Here is a 19,751-nt window from a genome sequence, read left to right on the forward strand (position 1 = left end):
GATTGGACGGTATAATGGAAGAGAAAAACATGGGTCTGTGAAAAAAATCTAAATTTTATTTTGTACAAATTCGAGAAAATGAACTTAGTCTCTACCAGAACAAAACAATCAATTTCTTTCGCTGAACAAATCTCAAAAGTAGATATTGATTGAAATTTCATTTTCAAAATTTAATTCTTTTTGTTATTCTAATTCTCTAAGACTATGTGGTGAAGAAAAATATGCATCAATTGCGTCATTTTGCAATAATTTTAATTTTTTTTGTTTTTAATAAATCGAAAAAATCTTAAAAATTCTTTCTACATAATCTTAACTGTGTCTTTGTCTTTAATTCCTAAATAAAGAAAAATCCATTCAAACTTCCGCACAAATGACTTTACGATTTTATGAATGTGTGAGCAATAGAAATACAAATTAAAAATGTTTCCCTCTCATATGACCAGCCAGCAAATCATTTTGAATAGAAAAAAGATGTTAGGGTTCGAAGGCACTGGTGACTGTGTGAACCAAACACTTTGCTCCTATGTATGAACAATAAACAACCGTTTTTTTACAGCAAATTTTCTTTATTGGCAGGAATTAGTATCAGATATTAGTGTCATTGGTAACAGTAGTAGAAGATAGACCCGACTTTCATTTCACAAACAAATGTTTTTTGAAAAGGAAAAAATGCAGATGAGATTGATCAATGGAACATGAATGGAATGTGAGATTTTGTGGGTGATACTTAAAACAAAAGAAATTAAAGTCACAGAACGCCCGATGTGTCTTTAAAAGACTATCATATTTCAATCCATGTCTAAGCTTGCAACCAATGACATAACGGAATTTATGTCAGCAGAGCATAACTTAAGACAAGAGTTTCGCGAAAACTTACAAAAACCCGCTAATTTATCGCTTAAATGAGCGAATTTTGAGTGGGTTTTCGCTTAATTTTCCTGAAATTACTGTCTTAAATTTGGTCCAACAAATTAAGGAACACTGTGGCACCACTGTGATAGGTCTAATGTTTGGAAGACATGCAAAGTTTATTCGGATCCATGAATGAGGACGTTAACCTTTCGTAAACGGCAAGCGTACATCACCAATTACTTCCTTCGATCTAAATATAACTTCATCAGACAACACAATCTTGTACTTCACTGGCTTTAACATATACCTTTGGCCGAGCATCTCGCTATTCATTGCTGATTTTTGGCGAAGTTATCTACATCCGACGACCTGCTGTTTATGAAAGGTTAACCTAAACTGACACTAAAAAAGACCTTTTGGTGAACATGGAATTACGGAATCGCTAGTTAAAAAGTAATAAAAAATGGTAAATTTACTGTCATTAGTTGGTTAACCTAACAGCAACTGCCTGTAAGTCATAAATTAATGTTACCGACAACGACAAACTCTCCTCGAAATATTAGAGAGAAATATGTTCAATAACAAATGAAGTAAGAGATCTCGTCCGGAACAAAAGGCGTGAACGACTTCATGTTTTAATTGTCTCGTGGTGCGCTTTAAGTTGCTTGTAGGTTAATGTACGGACATGGAGGCTGAACAGAAAAATGATTCGACAGAACAAATTCATGGTCATAAGTAATGCAGATAGATCATCAACATGGCGTTGTAGGTTGGTTATACGGTAAGGTTATTGGATTAGAAATTTCCTTTTTTCAGTTTATTTACAAAATAAAAATGTTTTATAATCAATTTTGTGAATTGATTTCGCCTTACTTACTTATAAGTTTTACTTCGTTCAAAATCGGCCTTTCAGCTCTAACTTAACTAAAATCCGAAAAATTGCTTGGTGTTTCGCTTTTTCGCTGAGCTCTTAAATCAAACAAAATGTAAATTCTGATAAAAAAATTAAATTAAATTAAATTAAAAAAGAAACTAAACAAAATGGACGGTAAAATCAAGATCTTGAGTTGTCTTAAAATCGAAATGAAAAAAAAAATGAATTCGAAAAACCAAAGAAGCTTCCAAGATAAAAACATAAAAAAACCGAAAATTTTGAATCAACTTAGCGGTCACACTCCTCAGACAAAAATCTTTCAGAAATTTTCTCTCCTCGCTCATTATTCGTCTCGTCTTCCCTCCCAGCTTTTCGTGTCACTTACAAAAATATTCTTCATTCGATCTTATCACACATAACTTACGTCTACAAGTTTACAGACTAACAAGAAAAAAAACATTTTCTTTTCCTCCCCCTATTTAAATGAACCATTCCTTTCGTTTCGTAACTTGATGACCAGTTGCTGAATTTACAATGGCCTCGTCTGGATCATCACATGCGTCAGCACCTTTGTCTTCCTGTGTCAAATATTCACCCTTGTGTCGCGACAAATATCTTCCGATTAATATGGCCATGATCACCAGCAACAAGAAAATGATTGCCAGAATAGCTGTGATAATTAAACAGGATTAGAGAGACACGAATCGATGCCAAGACAATTCTGATTTCTTACATCCCAATAAAGCTGAATCGACCTGATTGTAAGCTTTCCTCAATTTGTCTTCGTCGATGATCGGCGGTCGTCTCGTTTCGATTTCAATGGGTGGATGCGTTATCGGTTCAACACCACAAAAGTCTTCGGTCAATTGAGCTGGAAAAGAAATCCGACCGCGTCAATAAATAACTTTTCCCCCCTCAAGTTTCACTCCATTTATAACTCACTTCCCAGCGATTTCACATTTCCCGGTCCATTTTCTTGGAAGAGCAGCTTCAACGGATAAATGTCGTCGAATTCAACACGCGACACACAACCGATAAACCCATCCAGCATGGACTCATTTTTGCCGATGTACATGTACTGAATGTTATTGAACTGGGCGTCCGCCGAATCTTTGATATCGAAATGATACTCGACCGGTTCGTAGTTGTCCACGCGCAGCACCACCGTGGAACCGGAATTCTTGCGTGAAAAGTGAACGTCGTGATACTGACCCAATCCGAAATGTTTGTTCGGGAAAATCAATTCTTGTCGCTCGAAACCAAAATCGAAGACAGCGCGCAAATGACCTGGAAATGATCGATTTTGTCAGTAAAGAAGAAATCGGTCGGTGACAGGTTGACGATTTACCTGAATTTGAGATCATTAATGTCAAATATTCGCCGGTAATGTTCGACGAGAATCCGAGCAAAAATCCCTTCGGATTAGTTGTGGTAAAACCAACGCGAATACTCTCAGCAATGGTCGAACGCCACGAACCCAAGAAGTCATATTTGATCATCGAACTGGATCGTAAATTGACGCCGATTTCTGGGGTAAAAAGAACGGTAAAAACTGGGACAAAACAGTCAAAATCAAATTCTCCCTACCGTCAGCACAAATCGGTCCTTTAAATGCACTCCAACGGCAATCACAACTGTACCCGTCGTACTTCTCGAAACAGGTTCCGTTATTCAAACAAGGATTCGATTCGCAACGTCCAATACAGTTTGGTGAAATTCCATACAGACCGCGAGTGGCGTACGATTTCAAATCAACCATAATGCCATTGAGCAAAAGGGCGCGGATGCACCCAACAAATCCATCGCGATAATCAATGGTTGCTCCAATAACGAGCTCGGAAGTTAAATACAAAGCACGAACTGGACCTGGTGGTTCTCGGACTTCGGCTTTCAGGGCTCCGTCCACCACAAGCCGAGCTTCTTTTCTATAAAGCAGAACGAAACGATTTCCAGTCACTCACACCTCTTAATTCGATCAATGATCAAATCTCACCTGTTCCTTTCCACACTGACCGAATGCCATTGGTTGTCATTCAAGTGATAACTGGTCTCCACATTAACACCAAGTGGACCACTGCCTGCCTGATACTGGAATTGCAACTTCTTGCCGTTGATTATACTCAATTTTATGTAGTCAGTCGGTCCTTTAGCGTGGAACAGAACCGCATTTTCGACCGTTGTTCGGAACTCGAAGTAAATGTCGCCAGAATGACCCATATCGAACGGTGGAAGATTTAGCGTAGCGTCCGTAACTCGGAATGTGACGACATTGTTGAACAAATCGTCACCTTCGCACATTAACGCACCCAGTGTGTATCGACCTTGTTTTTCATCGAGCGGTGTACCCGTGTCACCGAAGCGAACCGCTTTGACAGGTAGATATTCCTTTTCCCTAATGTCACCGCTGTCTTCTTGCCAATCTGCAGACAAAATTTTGTAAATTTAGATTTTGCAATCTCTATTTGAATGCATGTCTTAACGAACCTAGTGTGTTAGAGTCACAATTGCACCATTTGGTTGGATCGATACAGCTTCCTTGAATACCACACTCGCATTTACGAGAACCAGGTAGACCTGTGGCCGATTGAAATCAGAATTTGTTGAACAACAGAAAATCGGTAAAAACTTACCGCCAGCCCAATAGTCCATCGGTTGATTGTGTCTGGAAACCCACCAAGAAAACGGACGGAAAGGCAGCGTTTCATCGGCTAGTTAAAGAGACGTTATTGTGATGGAGATTCGAATTGTTGGTCGATTTCGGTTCCATTCTAATGGTTAACTTACATGGTGAATTGAATAGTCGGGATGATTGGCATTGATAAGTGAGTCGTTGCCAACAGTTGTGCGAACGATTCAGTAAGGCTTCGATTTGAGGTAGTTCGGCTTCGTAAATGATGTTTTGTTCGAATGAGCCCGGTTCCTGGAATCCATCGACGGTAGTTGTGTGTTCTTTGCTGTGGCTCAAAACGGTAACAATTCGTCCATCAGCTGAAAATGTAAGTTCTGTGTCAATAGTGTGCAAAGGCCAACCATGGAAGTTACTCACAATAAAATTCGCATGTAACTGGGAACGGATCCAGCGGACCACTGCCGTCAACATCGATCTTAATACTTGCCCGTTGTCGGACAGCCTGTACATTCTTGTATGCTTGACAGGATAGAGGATTTAGCGCTGTGGGAGACAATTGAATTTGAATTATGTTTCAGTTTGATTGCATTTACAAAACCGGCTTACATGTATGACAAACAGCCCCAGCATATCCGGTATTTTGACAGTCGCAGAAGAATTCCAACGAATTTTGACGACAGATGCCACCATGTTTACAGGGATTAGGATTGCAACGATCGATAGTATGACACGAATTGAAAACGATTTCGTCTTTGCAGCAGTATTCGTCGTCCTAACGAAGCGACAATTTTGATTTAATGTTAAAACACCACAACAAATTGGCAAGATTTCGTTCAACCAACCTTCCAATCAGACGGAACTCGATAGTTTCCATCAATCGATATCATTCGCATGCATCCAACGAATCCGTCCTTAGTCTTTCCACCGGCAATGTAATAAACTCCACCCGTTGTCATGGACAAAAGTCTTGTGGTTCTCATCGGTCGTTGATCAATGTCCAATACCAAACTGTTTTTGGCTATTGTCAACACCAACGAATGCCATCGGCCATCGTTGAATTGCTCGTCATAATTGTCCAAAATGGCACGCGGATTGTCGTCCGTTTTAATTTCGACTTTGATTTTGCCCTCCTCCAGGTAAAGCTTAACGTATCCACGTGACGTGAAATCGTGATAGAACATAATGCCACGGTCTTCGTACGTTCGGAAGAAGAATGAAACGTTCATTTGATGAACACCTTCGTAGCCTTTCAGCTTAGCATGGGAGCCGCGAGTCAAAAATGTTACGGGTGTGATTGGTGGATCCTTGGAAATGAAATTTTTGGTCAGACGAAACTAATCGATCAACGTAATCACGAACACTCACCGGGCAATTGAATCCAACGTGAATTTTTTGGTAATTGAAATATTCACCGATTTCATAGGCATACTTCATGTCACGAATGACATTACTGCTGTTCAGAAATAGATTCTCTATGCAACCGGAGTAGTTCTGCTGAACAACCATTCCTTCTTGCATATTTGGAACACCACCGATGTACAGCTTTTAGAAACAATTCAATTAGACACTCCATCGGATCACTTATCAGTCTTATCACTTACCGCCCGATTCAAATTCAATCGATTAAATTCAGCTTTCAACCGTCCTTTAACGATAACACGATCCACAGAGAATATGATGTCACGTCGATTTCTGGATATAACCACATCATGCCAAACATTGTCGTCCAGCAGACTTCCCACCGACAACGATGTCATTATTCTCGATCCCAGGTCAATATTCAAAACCATTCGATTGTCTTTCAGTTGCAGAGCCAGATAATCACCTTGCGTACCACGAGAGTACAACATCACACCATTGGCAACAGTTGTCTTAAAGCGAAATTTGATGGATTCGCGTGTCGATGAAATGGGATCCCTGAGTAGACTTAAGCTTACCAGACTGGAACCATTGAATGCTAAGTTTTCGGAAACTGAAATTGGATCGGAATGAGCACTTTTGGATCGGATTTTTTTTTGTTTAATTCGACTTTAGATCTTACAATATTCACAGCCGTACAGTTCTGTTCGTAGAGAAATTCGATCTCGCCATCTGGTCGGATTTATGCGTACCCATTGAGCAATGATTGGTACTTCGAATGAATTGTACTTTATCGAGTCTGAATCGATATTACCTTTGAACATCTAGATGGTATTGGAAGGTATTGCATTTAGTGGTCGGTGAGTATTCGATTGATTGAGCAAACAAATAAATGAACGCAAAAAGTATGACAAATACAAATTAACTTTTTAAGTTAAAACAAAACCAATAAATCAACGAAAGTGTGTATTAAAGGGAAGCTTAGATGAAAGAGGAATACCACAAAATGGATAATTGTGAACGGGAGTGTGAAGTGTTATTAAAGTGCTTGAATGTTATCAAAGTGTCTGAGTTTGGTTAAGTTTTTCAATGTTAGGTTAAAGTTTGGTGTACAACTGAACCAGGGTTGGGCAGTGCTAGTCGAGTGCTACTTTTTGTTTTGCAAAATTTATGTATTTAGCACACCCCCCCTGAACAAAAGTAAAGTTTTACCGAAAATGCACCCAAAAATTGATCGCTGTTCTGAATAGAGGGACCCTAGGGGAGTTCAAAACGATGGTCCGTTAAGCAGGACCAGATGCTTCCCCACACCCATACAACTAAGGAAAAAATTGTATGGGCTGGGGAAGCATCTGGTCCAGCTTAACGGACCATCGTTTTGAACTCCCCTAGGGTCCCTCTATTCAGAACAGCGATCAATTTTTGGGTACATTTTCGGTAAAACTTTATTTTTGTTCAGGGGGGGGGGGTGTTAGAGCCAACATTTCTTACGACGTTCAAAGGCAAAATTTTTCCTTGCAGCTACACTAACATTTTTTCCTAACACGTCGACATCTTAGAATTCTTCTGTGAACCAGCTGATTCGATTGAACCACCAACAGTGCCTATATTCGCGAAAATATTTTCACGAATTTTCTCAAATTTTCGTGAATTTTCGCAAAAGGTGTTTTGTGAAAATTTGAGAAAATCGCGAAAATTTGAGAAAATTCGTGAGAATAAGTGACCACTAACTTACTAAAGGTAAATGGATGGAATCAACGAAAATTTCTGGTTCACTGAGGAATGTTCAGTAATCGACGTCTTTGGAAAAAATTGGAGTGAAATTGCGAAATCTGACTTTGGACATAAGAAATTTTGACTAAAAATATCGAAATTTTGCAAAATTAAAAAGGGAGCGCTCGACTAACTCAGCCCAACCCTGTACTGAACAACGTCCATGCGTGTGGTTTCCTCCCATCGAACTTATCCTGTCTTATTCAACTACACCTTCACCAATTGAACTTAAAAAAACCTTTTTCGGCTCCCCATAAATTTTGTCCGACAAATCAAAGAAAAGAAAATTCCAGCAACATAAAACACAAAAATAAATTCACACCAAAATTCACATCGTTTACCTGCACCTCCCCGTCAGGATTCACATAGGAACGCCACTGTTCATTATCATCCGAAAATTGAATGATATATTCGGTAACGCATTCTTTCGTATTTGCTCTGCCAAGTGTAGCAATTTTTTTGATCATTTTTTTCTCACCCAAATCAAATGTTAGAAAATTATAGTAATTATTCTCAACGGGCGTCCATGCAGTCATACCTTAATGAATGGGGTTTGTTTTAGGGATTTTGTTAGTTTTGTTTTCATTGTAAAATTAATTGCTAGAAAGGTTTGATTGTTTTTAGCGAATTTTTGTTTAAATAAAAATTTTGTGATTTCGTACAGAAAAAGAACAATCAAATTTCAGCTTAAGTTTGTTTATAAACATAAAACTGTATAAACATGCATCGACAGTTTTGTTTGTGTGAACCAGCTGAAAATCAGGTGAAGCAAATTTCGGCTGAAATTTGATTCCCCTTTCCTGTAATAATAAGCCAAAACTACACACCAGGCATATCTAAGAAAAGAATTAAAAAGCGAAGTGCATGCAATACAACCCCTTATAAACAATATCCATTGTGTTAGGTGGATCATTAGATGAGTTGAACTATTTCTATGATTACATTGTACAGCGGATATGAGCCGTAAATCGAATTCCATTCAATGCAGACACGTTTTCTACATAAATGAATGGATCACATGTACACACGTCTGCATCATAATCAACAATCCAGGAAGCATTTTCATTGTGTTAATTGCATTTTGTCGATAGCCTAATTTGTATCTGTCACTTGTTTCTTTTGCCACTACCGCCAATTCGATCCCAAATAAAAAATTACCTTCACATTTCCGCCGGGTTCCTTGTAATCGGCGAAATCGAGTCCGTTATAGCCATAGCTTATCGTGAACTCGGAAACGTATTCAATACTATGGGGACGGCCCTGTATTGCAATTTTCGTAATGTTTCGCACGTTACCCAAGTCAATAATCAATTGTTGAGCGAAATCAGAATTTTTGGCAGTCCAAGATGTACCAGCTGAACGGATATTAATGAGTGTTTTTTTGGTTTAATAAATGAAAATTTTCATAACGTTCCTCTTAAGTTACACGGTATTTTTATGGATTAGAAAGGTTTTTTTGTTAAGGGAACCGATTGCCTTCAACTTCAATTAATCACAACAAAAAACCATTAATTCTTGCTGGCTTAAATGGTTAAATCGAATAAGGGTAGAATGAAAGGTGTGTTCGAAGGGATTTTCTTGTGTTTTAAAACCTAATTGCGTTTGTATGTACAGTATACACGTACTACACATTGTAAGTAACATAATGGTCCGTGCAAAACGGATTACTCTTTAAAAGGTGTAAAAAGCTTCTCTAACTAAAATATTTGTTAATTGTGGCAACGTATTGACTTTGTATCTGATATGAGATATTCTAACTCGGTTTCTTCGGAGGTTCTATCATAGTGAATAGAATAGACGTTATGACACGCCTATACGAAATTAAATGGTCAATAAGTCCTTTCGCCTCGATATCATGAACATTGTTTTTCATCCACAGTTCACAGTACAGGAAAGGGCAATAGAATTTGGACATAAAGTTTGCTTCAGCTGATGATACAAACAACACTGGGTATGCATGTTTATTCGGTTCTGCCACTACCACACGGTTAAATCCGTCTAAACCCTCATAACCAAAATTGCTTGTATGAGTGAACCAGTTGAAAATCAGCTGAAGCAAACTTAGGCTGAAATTTTTGATTGCCCTTTCCTGTAGTAGTTGACCAATTAATTTTGTTCAATCATCAACATCAACATTAGTGTTCAATAGTGTCATGTGTTCCAAAAGAAATCAAATAAAATTTGTGGTGCAGTAAAACACGATAAAACTTGCAATCAAATGTTATTTGTATAGAGCTTAGAAATACACACAATCCCCATCCTGTTCCGTTCAATTGCAAACGAAAAATTCGAAAAGTGAATGTTAGGTTTAAGAGCGAAAAATCTGAGCATGAAACATATTTGATGGTTATTATATTGGCATGTATATTGTTTGGTGCTGAATGGCTGGTTTCCCAATATACATGTAGTCCGTTTACCGTTAATGCTTATTGAAGCGATTAACTTTAGGTATATACTCTTACAGCCCTATTTATTTACGAAAAGATGAATTGTGTCTAAAAACAAACAATTGTTTTGGGTTTCGGATTGTTGTTATGTGATTGAAAGAAAAACGCGACGGTTTTGAGGGGTGACAATTTTGTTTTTAGACTTTTCTCTGTTTTGTTATATTGAAACCATTGAAACATTGTAACATTGGTGAAAATTACTCGGTATCGAATTCAAAGCGATACACATTGATTGAACAATAGGAATCGAATTAAAAAAATATTAAAAAGTTTTTATTGCCAGTTCGATTCAGGAAGAGCATGAAATAGTTTCATGGAATGCGTACAGAAAAAAGGGTTACCGAGAAGCAATTGATCGCTTTGTGTATGTAAATAAACGCCAGGTTCTATGGAAAACATAAGTTTTGATGTGACGCTACGGACATTAGACACACCTGGAACATGTAATATAACCTAACGTTCTCTATGCTCTGCAACTATTTCAATTTCTATATTGAGTTTGTAGTGCTATGTTTTGTATATTGATAGTATATGGGTGGTGAAGGGGTAGAGCAGAGGAACGTAAAGATTTAAAAACATGAGGCCAATTACAGTACGCTTGTGACATCGTTAAGTAAATGATTTCTTGAAAGCAACAAGGCCTGAAATGGTTAGATACTAACGTCGACTCTTAGTTATTAAATTTCTTAATTAAATCGAACACACACCAACGTAGTATGTGTCGTATATATGTGTAGTCCACGATACTGTCTTCGTATCGTAATTTACATTCTCAATGTTGGCTACACTTATATATCTCTACATGTTAAATGGTTTGACATACGAAATGTCATTGACTGGTATTTTCATAAAAACAAAACCGATTTTCGCGGAGTGATTTTTCCAAAATTAATTTCAACTTAAATTACATTCCCATCACAAATGTCACTTCGGAACGGACATGCCAGATGGGCATTCGATCTATCAACTTGGCGTCCGTCATTAAACGAATTACTGCTGGCAACATCATGCATCCAAACCGAAGAGAAAACACGTCTCGCAAAATTTATGTTTCGCGAAGACTTTGACGGTTCAATCATCGGCCGTTTGTTAATGCGAAAATTCGTTCGAGACACAATCAACATTCCGTACGAAGAAATTCGATTCGACAGAGATGCCCGAGGTAAACCGCTTTTAGCGCCGTCACAACATCATCCGTCGTCGCATTATGTTGATTTTAATGTGTCACACCAAGGGTCGTATGCTGTATTGGCCGGATGTTGTTTATCATCGGATCATCGTAAATCACAGGAATTGTCAACAACAATAGGGGTTGATGTGATGAAAATTGAATACACGGGTGGTAAGCCGTTGAGTGAATTCTTCCGCATAATGCACCGTAATTTTACAGCCAGCGAATGGAAATGTATTCGAAACAATTCAGACGAACTGGGTCAGACAAAAGCATTTATGCGGCACTGGTGCTTGAAAGAGAGCTACGTGAAAAATGTTGGTGTTGGCATCAGCATGGATTTACAGAAAATTGATTTTACGCTCAATACCAAGACATTGTCGTCAAATCAAGTGGTAACGGATACCACGGTTAAAGTCAACGGTGATTTATTGGAAAATTGGATCTTTGAAGAATCTCTAATCGACAACGAGCACAGTGTAGCTGTCGCTATTGAAAACCATAATGACTCAAAGGATTCGCATACTTTCCAGTTGGTTACGTTCGACGACTTGACCAGAGATTCAGTGCCTTTATTAGACAATGATCGTCAATATTGTTTAGATGTATTGAACAAACCGTACAAGAATTCATGAAACATGAAGTGTTGTTCACCTCCCCTACCTATGCAATACAATCAAAATGAACGAATAAAATTTACCCTTCCGGTTGTTCGTAAAGTTTAGTGATTTTTATTCCGAAAACAAACGCAGAGAATGAGTTGCTATCGTTCTTAAAATATACGACGAAGTCACGATATTTATGTTGTAAATTCGTTGGAGACTAGTACCGTGACACAAAAAAAATGAGTTGCCAACCCATAGCCGATTAATCTTCCATAGAAAATGATTGAAGTTCATTTTTTAATGTAATATTTAATCGGATTTAAGAAGTCAAATTACAGTCGTTGTGTACGCACCTTTATCGTAAAGGGAATGTCCCATTCATTTTAATCCCATAGTTTAACGCACCTTTAGAGGAAATACGTATTGTCAGACTGTAAGGATTCGTTTCGATTTAGAAAAGGATTTTCTTTACGTCGTTGATAATGAAAGAGGGAATCAGCTCTGAAGGTGTGACATCTGAGCAACGAATCATTTCCAAGCTAGTTCTGAATATTCGAAACTTTTTCACGAATTTGGGAAAAAATTGTTTCTAACAGAAGAAAATAGAGAATAGATTCGTTCCTGCTCCATACAGAGGGTCCAAAAGTGTTTTTCTGTGAGTTTCAAATAACCTGGTCGGAAAAGGGTCGACCTAATTCGACTCTTCTAACTTAAGCTATAAAGAGCTTTTTTTGGTGAATTCGATTTCTGAACTCGCGTCTGGGACCTGTCTTTCACAAAAGCCATTTAACATTCTTAGTAGTGCGAGCAGACTTTCGCTTTTTCCGTGGATTCGATGTTAGCCTATCAACTCAACATTCTATGAACGTTTCACTGACTAGCGTCATTATATCTTTTCAATGTCTTTGTAAGAGTCTCGAGTATGAGTATCGATCGGTGCACGTATATCGTAACCGCTCTCTAACGATTTTTCTCATCACCGAAGTTATGTGCATATTTTTGCCATAATTTTCAGCGACCACTTTGTTGGATAACTGGAAGTTGGAAACCAAATATGAAGCAACGTATAATATAGACTTGTAGGCGACAATGCTGAAGATTTTATCCCAAATTGTCAACAGAAATTTAAACTACCAAACCACACAAAACTATTTCAGACATCCAACACATAAAACAATGCCTACAACGATGGAAACGTAGAGCCGGACTGTAGTCGGCATGTTGCAATGACCTAATTGTTCATAAAACGATTTGCATTGTACAAAACGAATCTAAGTAAGAAAACACGGTCTATTTGCGTGTGTCCAGTAGACGTTCACATTCTTAAATTTCTCGAGAACCAAAAACTTGAAAACATTTTAAAGATACAGCCATGGTGGAATGGCCGTCAAAGTTTAAAATCCATTAAGTCACACATAAATCTAAGCTACGAATAAAACGAAAAAAGAAATTTCACTTCATTTAAGAAATAATCAACCTGGTGGCGATGCAAAAACGATTTTTTTTTGGCAAATTCCCCAAAAAATTAATTCAAAAGTTTCGCTACTCATTCAACGCAATTTGAGATTGTAATTTATAAGCGACGCGGTATTTATAAACATAAACAGGTTGGCAATAGTTGTACGGTCCTCTTTTGCTTCTAGAGATTAGTGATTCACAATAAATCACAGAACGACAAAAATAAGAAATGGCTCCCCGATTGAAGTGATTTTATGCAGCAAAGTATTTGTTTGAAGTATTGAAGTAGAAGATTTGGTATCCTATTTTTTGATACAAAATCTTTTACTTCATTAGTTGAACGTCGTATGTAATACTTAACAGATTTTATGATTAAATTTCGATGCAATTTCCATTTATACAAGGCTGAGAACAAAATAATGTAAATGTGTTAGCACAACATCTACTCATTTCTATCGAAATAAAGTGGCTGGAGACATAGCTACAGAGTATTCGATTTTGATTCGTCTAGACATTGTTCCACTTGAACATTATTAACAATTAAAATTTGCTCGCATATTTCGTGGGCGGCTCACTCTGGTAGACCAATCCTACATCCTGTCTGATCTAATTAATATTAAATTTCATGGAAATCGAATTCCGTGTCACTTCTGAAGTGAAATAGTGCGAGAAATTGAAGAATTTTCCATTAAAATTAAATTGAATTTCGGTGAAATTAGCAAACGGTTCTGCTCCACAGCGAATAATATTCAAAAAATTATTCGCACAGAAGTAATGAAAAAACAACATTCATGCCAAATATAGACACAACACCAAATAAATTCGCCAAAGTTCACTACCCTAAATTTGTTTTGTAATTTATTTGGTCGATATGTTAAACGGAATACATCTCAGCCCATTTTTGTTATTATATCCGAACACGATATCACTACTTTACCCGCTTTGGTGGTAAACACTAAATTTGATCGGAATCTTTGTTTCCATTTTGATTCGGGAATAAATATTTGGCTAAGACAGGCGAATACAAAACAGCATGCATTCTGCTTGATTAGATTGGGTTCGGATATTATTGACAATTGACATAATGTTCCTTGTAATTCCGCATTATATGATTTATGGGAATTTTGTTTTGATGTTTTGTTGTTTCTATTAATTGTAGTAAATGAAATGCATTTTATTGCTGCAAGAGTGTGGAGGAGGGGAATAAAGTTTCTCATTTCAATTAACAAAGTTTTTTGTTTAACAAAATTGACGAAAGTCAATGATTACATTGCTTCGTGTTGACTTGTTTTGTTGTTGATGGAATCGAAATCGATGCACGCAACAAAACAATGACTTATTTTTAGAAAGAATTGGGCAACAGAAATCCTGTTCTTTTTTGCCGTGTGTACAGAGAGAAAATTCTTTTTTCAATTCGACTGTTTACTTTTCCAAATGGCTTGTCTGCGCGACAAATTTTAGCTACCAACAAAATTCACGATATTCTAAAAATATACGAAATTTTCGAGTCAGTTAATTAACATGAATATGAGTTGGGTGGGTAAAATATTAAGGAAATATTCGAGTGAACAATTTTTTGTCTTTCTTTTCTGTTTCAGTTCTCGTTCTCCGTTGCTATTACGGAATATATTTGTTACATCTATAATAATAACGACTCGATCACTTTTCAATTTACGTTTTGGTCGTTATTTTTAAAATTATACATCGGCAATGGTGATGTTTACATAAGTGTAACATCTGAAAAAATTTTGACTTCCTCTTAGTAGAAAAAACTCTTTGATTCGGACGAAGGAAAAATAATAATTAATGAGAAACATTGAGGGAAATTTTAATGTTTAATAGAAACCATAATATCCGGAACCACGTCTAAATGGTGCATAACCAGACACTACAAGTCTAACAGAGATATTATCCATATCGAGCAAACTCGTAGAGATTTTAATCGTTGCAGATGTACAAGTTTATATTTAAATTTTGTAGCGGATCACTAGATATCCAGAATCTGTTAGGGACGGAAAAGCTGCTAGGATAGTAAGGTTCAGAACAGACCAGTTTTCATTTCTCGGAAAATTTATTCAATTGTCCTGTGAAAGGGAAAATTGGTGGTTGTAAATCGAATCCCTATTTATTTTCCAAGACCCTCAGATCAGCACTAAGAACTGATCTGAGCCTTTTTCGTGAGTAAGCTTCACTGTGATATCAGAACACATAGTGTGCTTCACTCGTTGTACATACAATTTTAGATGGCGGGTTATTCTTGCTCAAGCTAATTGCATTCCATGTAATTTTTTGAATCTAAATATTCGTGAAGACAAATCGGTTTGGCACAGTGTATATGAGGTTAAAGCTAGGGGTAAAGAGGAACGAGCCTAAACGTCACTTGCCGAAATATTTACGCAACACAAAGATGCAGGAAATTATAAATTTTGTACATAAGTATCTCGGATCACGGACACATGAAATAAAATGAAAATATGTTCAGATATGGTCGTCACAACCTAACTACATTCATTGGTTTACAACTGAAAAACACATCGTAAATGCTTCAACTTGCTAAATTATAATAAATAAATCAAAACGATAGTGTCATCAATCAAACAGAATTATTTACTTACCATTGAGACGTGCATTTTCTGCTCCTCGTTCTCTTAGCGCAGATGTTGCAGTTATAGCGGCTCTGTCAAGCAGGGGTACGTTGCATTCGTATTGCGAATAATACGAACTGTCATAATATTCTGGAAAATAGAAGAAAGAGAAACAATTAGTTTTTTTGAATGATTGAGGTCATTGATCAACTAAATACTAAATCAGTTTGTCGAAAATCAATATTTTTCAACTCGACATCGAATTTATTGACGGAACCATTGTACACAGATGTATCCGACGCATAAATATTACCAAAACACAGCGATGTTAATGAACACATGAAATTAATAGTTTAAAGAAATTTCATTGACTTAGAGATTCTTACAAAAGTAAACAAACTGAATCTACAAAACAACACAACGTACAATAAACAATGACGAATGGTTGATTCACTTGCTATTAAAGTTGCTATTTTACCAATCTTAAATTTCAAAGGAAAATCTTCATAATGAAAATTACATCGGTCATATTTCAAGTGGCCACACTATTTACACAACGAGCGATATACTATTAATGTTCATTAGAAAAATGTCTTTGATTTCCTTTCAAAATAAATTTCTCTGAAAATGTTAGCATTTGTTCACTAGAAAAGCATACGCTTCTGTCAATAGATTAGAAAATGGTTTTCATTGATGTCGTGGATTGAGAAACTGTTCTTGGCTATGGACACTATACACATGACTATACAGTGGAAGAAACAAACAGTACACTTAAACTGCAACCAAAATTTTTTTCACTACTTTCAAAATGTTGATAGTGTCACCTCCGAAAGATGAAGGATCACAAAAATGGCAAAAAAAAAATGAACGAAGGAATCCTGGAACAGTAGAGGTATTCCTCGATGTTTATATTATTGCTAGCAATATCAGTTACACTTATTTTGTAAGTGAAGAACCAAGGACTTGTGTCAACTCATCGTCTAAGGGTTTTTTGACTGATAAACATATAAAAGCCTATCTTACTCCATGCTACTATAATTCACGATAATTTATTGCAACGTAAACGTAACTGCTAATAAAATCAATCAAATGATCGAGGAAACTATCAATTTAGGGGGGATTTCGAACAAAAGAGTTCACAGATTACACAAATACTATACTTCCAAGCTCGCCAATCTGGGATCGAGCAGTGAATTTATAGAACTGGAGCCAAAACTAGGGCAGTCTAAGATATCTAGAAAAACTTTGGTTGCGCAATGCCTGCACCAAGAACATCAACATCAATAGACGACCTACCAAGGACGAATTCATATCCAAGCTATTCCGACCCGTAATGTCGAAATCCTGGAATAACGAACTTCTTAAACTTACGAGATCGGAAATAAGACGAGTAGTTGGTGCAATCACAAACCACTGCAAGCTTAACGATCATGTCCACACAATAGATCAGTCCATCGACCCTATCTGTTCATGTGGTCTGGCACCTGAGACTCGTGTACATATCGTCGGCAAGATGACTATAGGGCATCCAATCATTTTTTTAACGACCATATCTTTGGACCCATTGGTCAAATTTCAATAACCTTTGTTTTTGCTGGAAGCTGTCAACATTTGTGAGATTTTGAGTATAGTTACTCCATTCAATGGTTCGAAAGATATGGTAGGACCGTAGGACGCCCGTTAATCATGTTGCCGACGATATCCTCAGGGATTGTCCACTCCTATACCAATCTCAGGTTTCACACATTCGGGTATCATGAACTCCAAGATGAGATTTCTTATCGAAAACAGGGAAGAAGTCGTAACGTCAGGGAGTGGGGAACAAAAGATCTTTAATCTGGTGTCCTGCTCTCAATTGAAGACGTCTCTCCAAAACTCTAATCTATCTAATCTATGCTTAGGTCGGTATTTGTTATCTCCTTTGGTAAAACCATGTTAGAGCCCCGAGATATCTGGATAGAAAAGGTGAAGCTACGCCTCAGAAATTAAGGTTCAACCTACTTCATCTAGCCATAGAAGAGCCCAAGTACGTAGTAATCACACAACAATTTCCGATAAATCAGAGACACATGTCAAGCATGTCGTCACTATTTTCTGTTGTTTGAATCAAATTTCAGCGCATTTGTGTAAATGAACGTTGAAATATGCTCTAATCGTGAATCCGTACAAGAATTAAGTAACTTCGTTTCGAATATAAATGAAACAAAATACAAAGTGACGAGTATGTCAGATAGATGTTATAGACATGCTTAGATATCATTGAACATTGTTGTTTATGCGTCGTAGAGACAATGAAAGTTATTGCAAGTCGAAAAGGAAAATCACCAAGACTTGGGCTCGTTCCGAATAAAACTGCAATCATTCTTACGTGGAAATAACACGATAAAGGCGGATTGGATTGTCGGCAGAAGGCGAGCAATGACATAAAAATTTTAATTCACAACACCCCCTTCATGAACACCACACAGCAAATAACGTTACGAATTTATGACTCGAATCGTTAAAGGTGTTTCAGAAAAGGATATTAAGGAAGGGTGTCCCGCTATACCACCGGCCGGCAAACAAAGAGTGTTTATCAGCAGAGAATAATTGGAATTTTATTAGCTACAAAAGTAGTTAGCCGTTCAGCGTAATTCTATTCGGTACGATAAGCAAAACAAATTCGAATGAATTTGTTTGTGTAGCTTGTGGAACTATTAATTTGATAATGTTCACTCATGGCTCGAGATGCCTGCCTGCACAAGTTTCATTCTCAACACTAATCTTAGAACAAAAATAAAATTTTCAAATGAAAACTCATTAATGCGTCAACATGCGTCGGTCATCATAATAGTCCGACGATCTCCCTCTGTTATTTACATCGTTACGTCACCATTCAAAACAAGAAAATTGTTCCAACTTGAAAGGTGTATGATTCATTTTGATCGTCGCTTGTAATATACACACTTAACACTTATACATAGATAGGCCATTCGTTTGACGGATAACGATAGTATAATAATGCAAAAGAATTTCACTGATCATTCATGAACACACTGAACGAACACGCCCAATAATTTGATCAACAGTTTCCAATTAGAATTGGCCCTTCAAAGGACTACATTCGATAAGGATCACTGAAACATCATTCCATTTGAACCATATTGAGTGAATTTTGTAACAAACAACTTGTTATTGACACGGCAATCGTATGCACATAATTTGGGATTGTAGGGCGTTGTAAGGTGTAACGTCCGAATAATTCGAAGAATCGTTGAATTTCAGCTTACCTGCATCGGCAATCGTTAGACACAATGTACTAACTAATATTGTACAGATAATTAACATTTTAAATATTTATTTGACACATTTACATAAGGAAAACACAAAATAATCACGGAGCACTAAAATAATAATAATGCCTGCCGACGACAACGGTGAACTGAAGTTGACTGAGGATTTAAAAGTTAGTTTTTATGCGTGTGTTTGTGTGTATGTCAGTGTTTTGCACATGGTTACCAACATTGAAATTATAGAGACAAATATTGGAGTAACCAACTAAATCGATAGGTGGCGCTGATTTTTACGTGGGAAAGACCAGTGTGCCGGTTTATATTTTTGGCGGAGCTTGTAGAATAGAATAATTGATTTGTTCTTCCTAATGACGAAAAGTATTTTCCGACAATAACGATCTGTTGAGGGACAAGAGTTAAACTCAAAACTCTAGATTCAAGAAAGGATCGTAGTTTCAGGCTTTAGATTGATCCTTACTCTATTTCCTCAAACTGTTGAAACACTATTGCAAGAGACGGACGAATAAAACTTGCTGGAGATGATAGATCGTGCAAAACTGCGAAACAACTCCGTTCCCGCTCGATAAAAAATGTTGATAGCGGAGGCAGGCTAAAGTTTCAATTTTCAAAAATATTGACTTTCGGTGGCTTTTTCGAGAAAAGCGTTGCATGCAAACATATGTACGTAAATAACCTAAATAACACAATTTCTCACACGCGGCACTT

At 37.0% G+C, this 19,751-nt stretch overlaps 2 protein-coding genes across 3 annotated transcripts; one reads left to right on the forward strand and one right to left on the reverse strand.

Moving 5' to 3' along the window:
* Positions 1-36: 36 nt before the first annotated feature.
* On the reverse strand, positions 37-19,180 carry LOC119078298 (neurexin-4). Of its 2 annotated transcripts, none has more exons than XM_037185792.1 (18): positions 19,023-19,180; positions 15,784-15,903; positions 7,829-8,025; positions 6,397-6,538; positions 5,957-6,327; positions 5,721-5,897; positions 5,198-5,659; positions 4,962-5,127; positions 4,773-4,898; positions 4,511-4,714; positions 4,357-4,434; positions 4,211-4,300; positions 3,720-4,146; positions 3,314-3,651; positions 3,075-3,254; positions 2,669-3,013; positions 2,460-2,597; positions 37-2,396 (listed from the first exon to the last, which is right to left on the reverse strand). In XM_037185792.1, the coding sequence occupies exons 1-18, from the start codon at positions 19,078-19,080 to the stop codon at positions 2,206-2,208; spliced, it is 3,810 nt and encodes a 1,269-aa protein (XP_037041687.1). In that variant the 5' UTR covers positions 19,081-19,180; the 3' UTR covers positions 37-2,205. The 2 variants fall into 2 exon arrangements, with proteins under 2 accessions (XP_037041687.1, XP_037041686.1); XM_037185791.1 differs by lacking the exon at positions 7,829-8,025 and adding an exon at positions 8,646-8,842.
* LOC119078299 (L-aminoadipate-semialdehyde dehydrogenase-phosphopantetheinyl transferase) lies at positions 10,450-11,851 on the forward strand. Its single transcript, XM_037185793.1, has one exon. The coding sequence runs from the start codon at positions 10,856-10,858 to the stop codon at positions 11,738-11,740; it is 885 nt and encodes a 294-aa protein (XP_037041688.1). The 5' UTR covers positions 10,450-10,855; the 3' UTR covers positions 11,741-11,851.
* Positions 19,181-19,751: the final 571 nt, after the last annotated feature.

This window comes from Bradysia coprophila, unplaced genomic scaffold (genome assembly GCF_014529535.1).
Source record: "Bradysia coprophila strain Holo2 unplaced genomic scaffold, BU_Bcop_v1 contig_248, whole genome shotgun sequence".
Classification (NCBI taxonomy): Eukaryota; Metazoa; Arthropoda; class Insecta; order Diptera; family Sciaridae; genus Bradysia; species Bradysia coprophila.

What these genes read in the sequence shown, in the direction of transcription:
- LOC119078299 (XM_037185793.1), top strand. Translation starts at nt 10,856, where the DNA reads ATGTCACTTCGGAACGGACATGCCAGATGGGCATTCGATCTATCAACT.
- LOC119078298 (XM_037185792.1), bottom strand. Translation starts at nt 19,080, where the DNA reads ATGTTAATTATCTGTACAATATTAGTTAGTACATTGTGTCTAACGATT. An exon ending in AGAAAATGCACGTCTCAATG is followed by an intron (nt 8,026 to 15,783) that starts GTAAGTAAATAA and finishes CCATTCATTAAG; the next exon opens with GTATGACTGCATGGACGCCC. An exon ending in CCGACTATTCAATTCACCAT is followed by an intron (nt 4,435 to 4,510) that starts GTAAGTTAACCA and finishes CTCTTTAACTAG; the next exon opens with CCGATGAAACGCTGCCTTTC.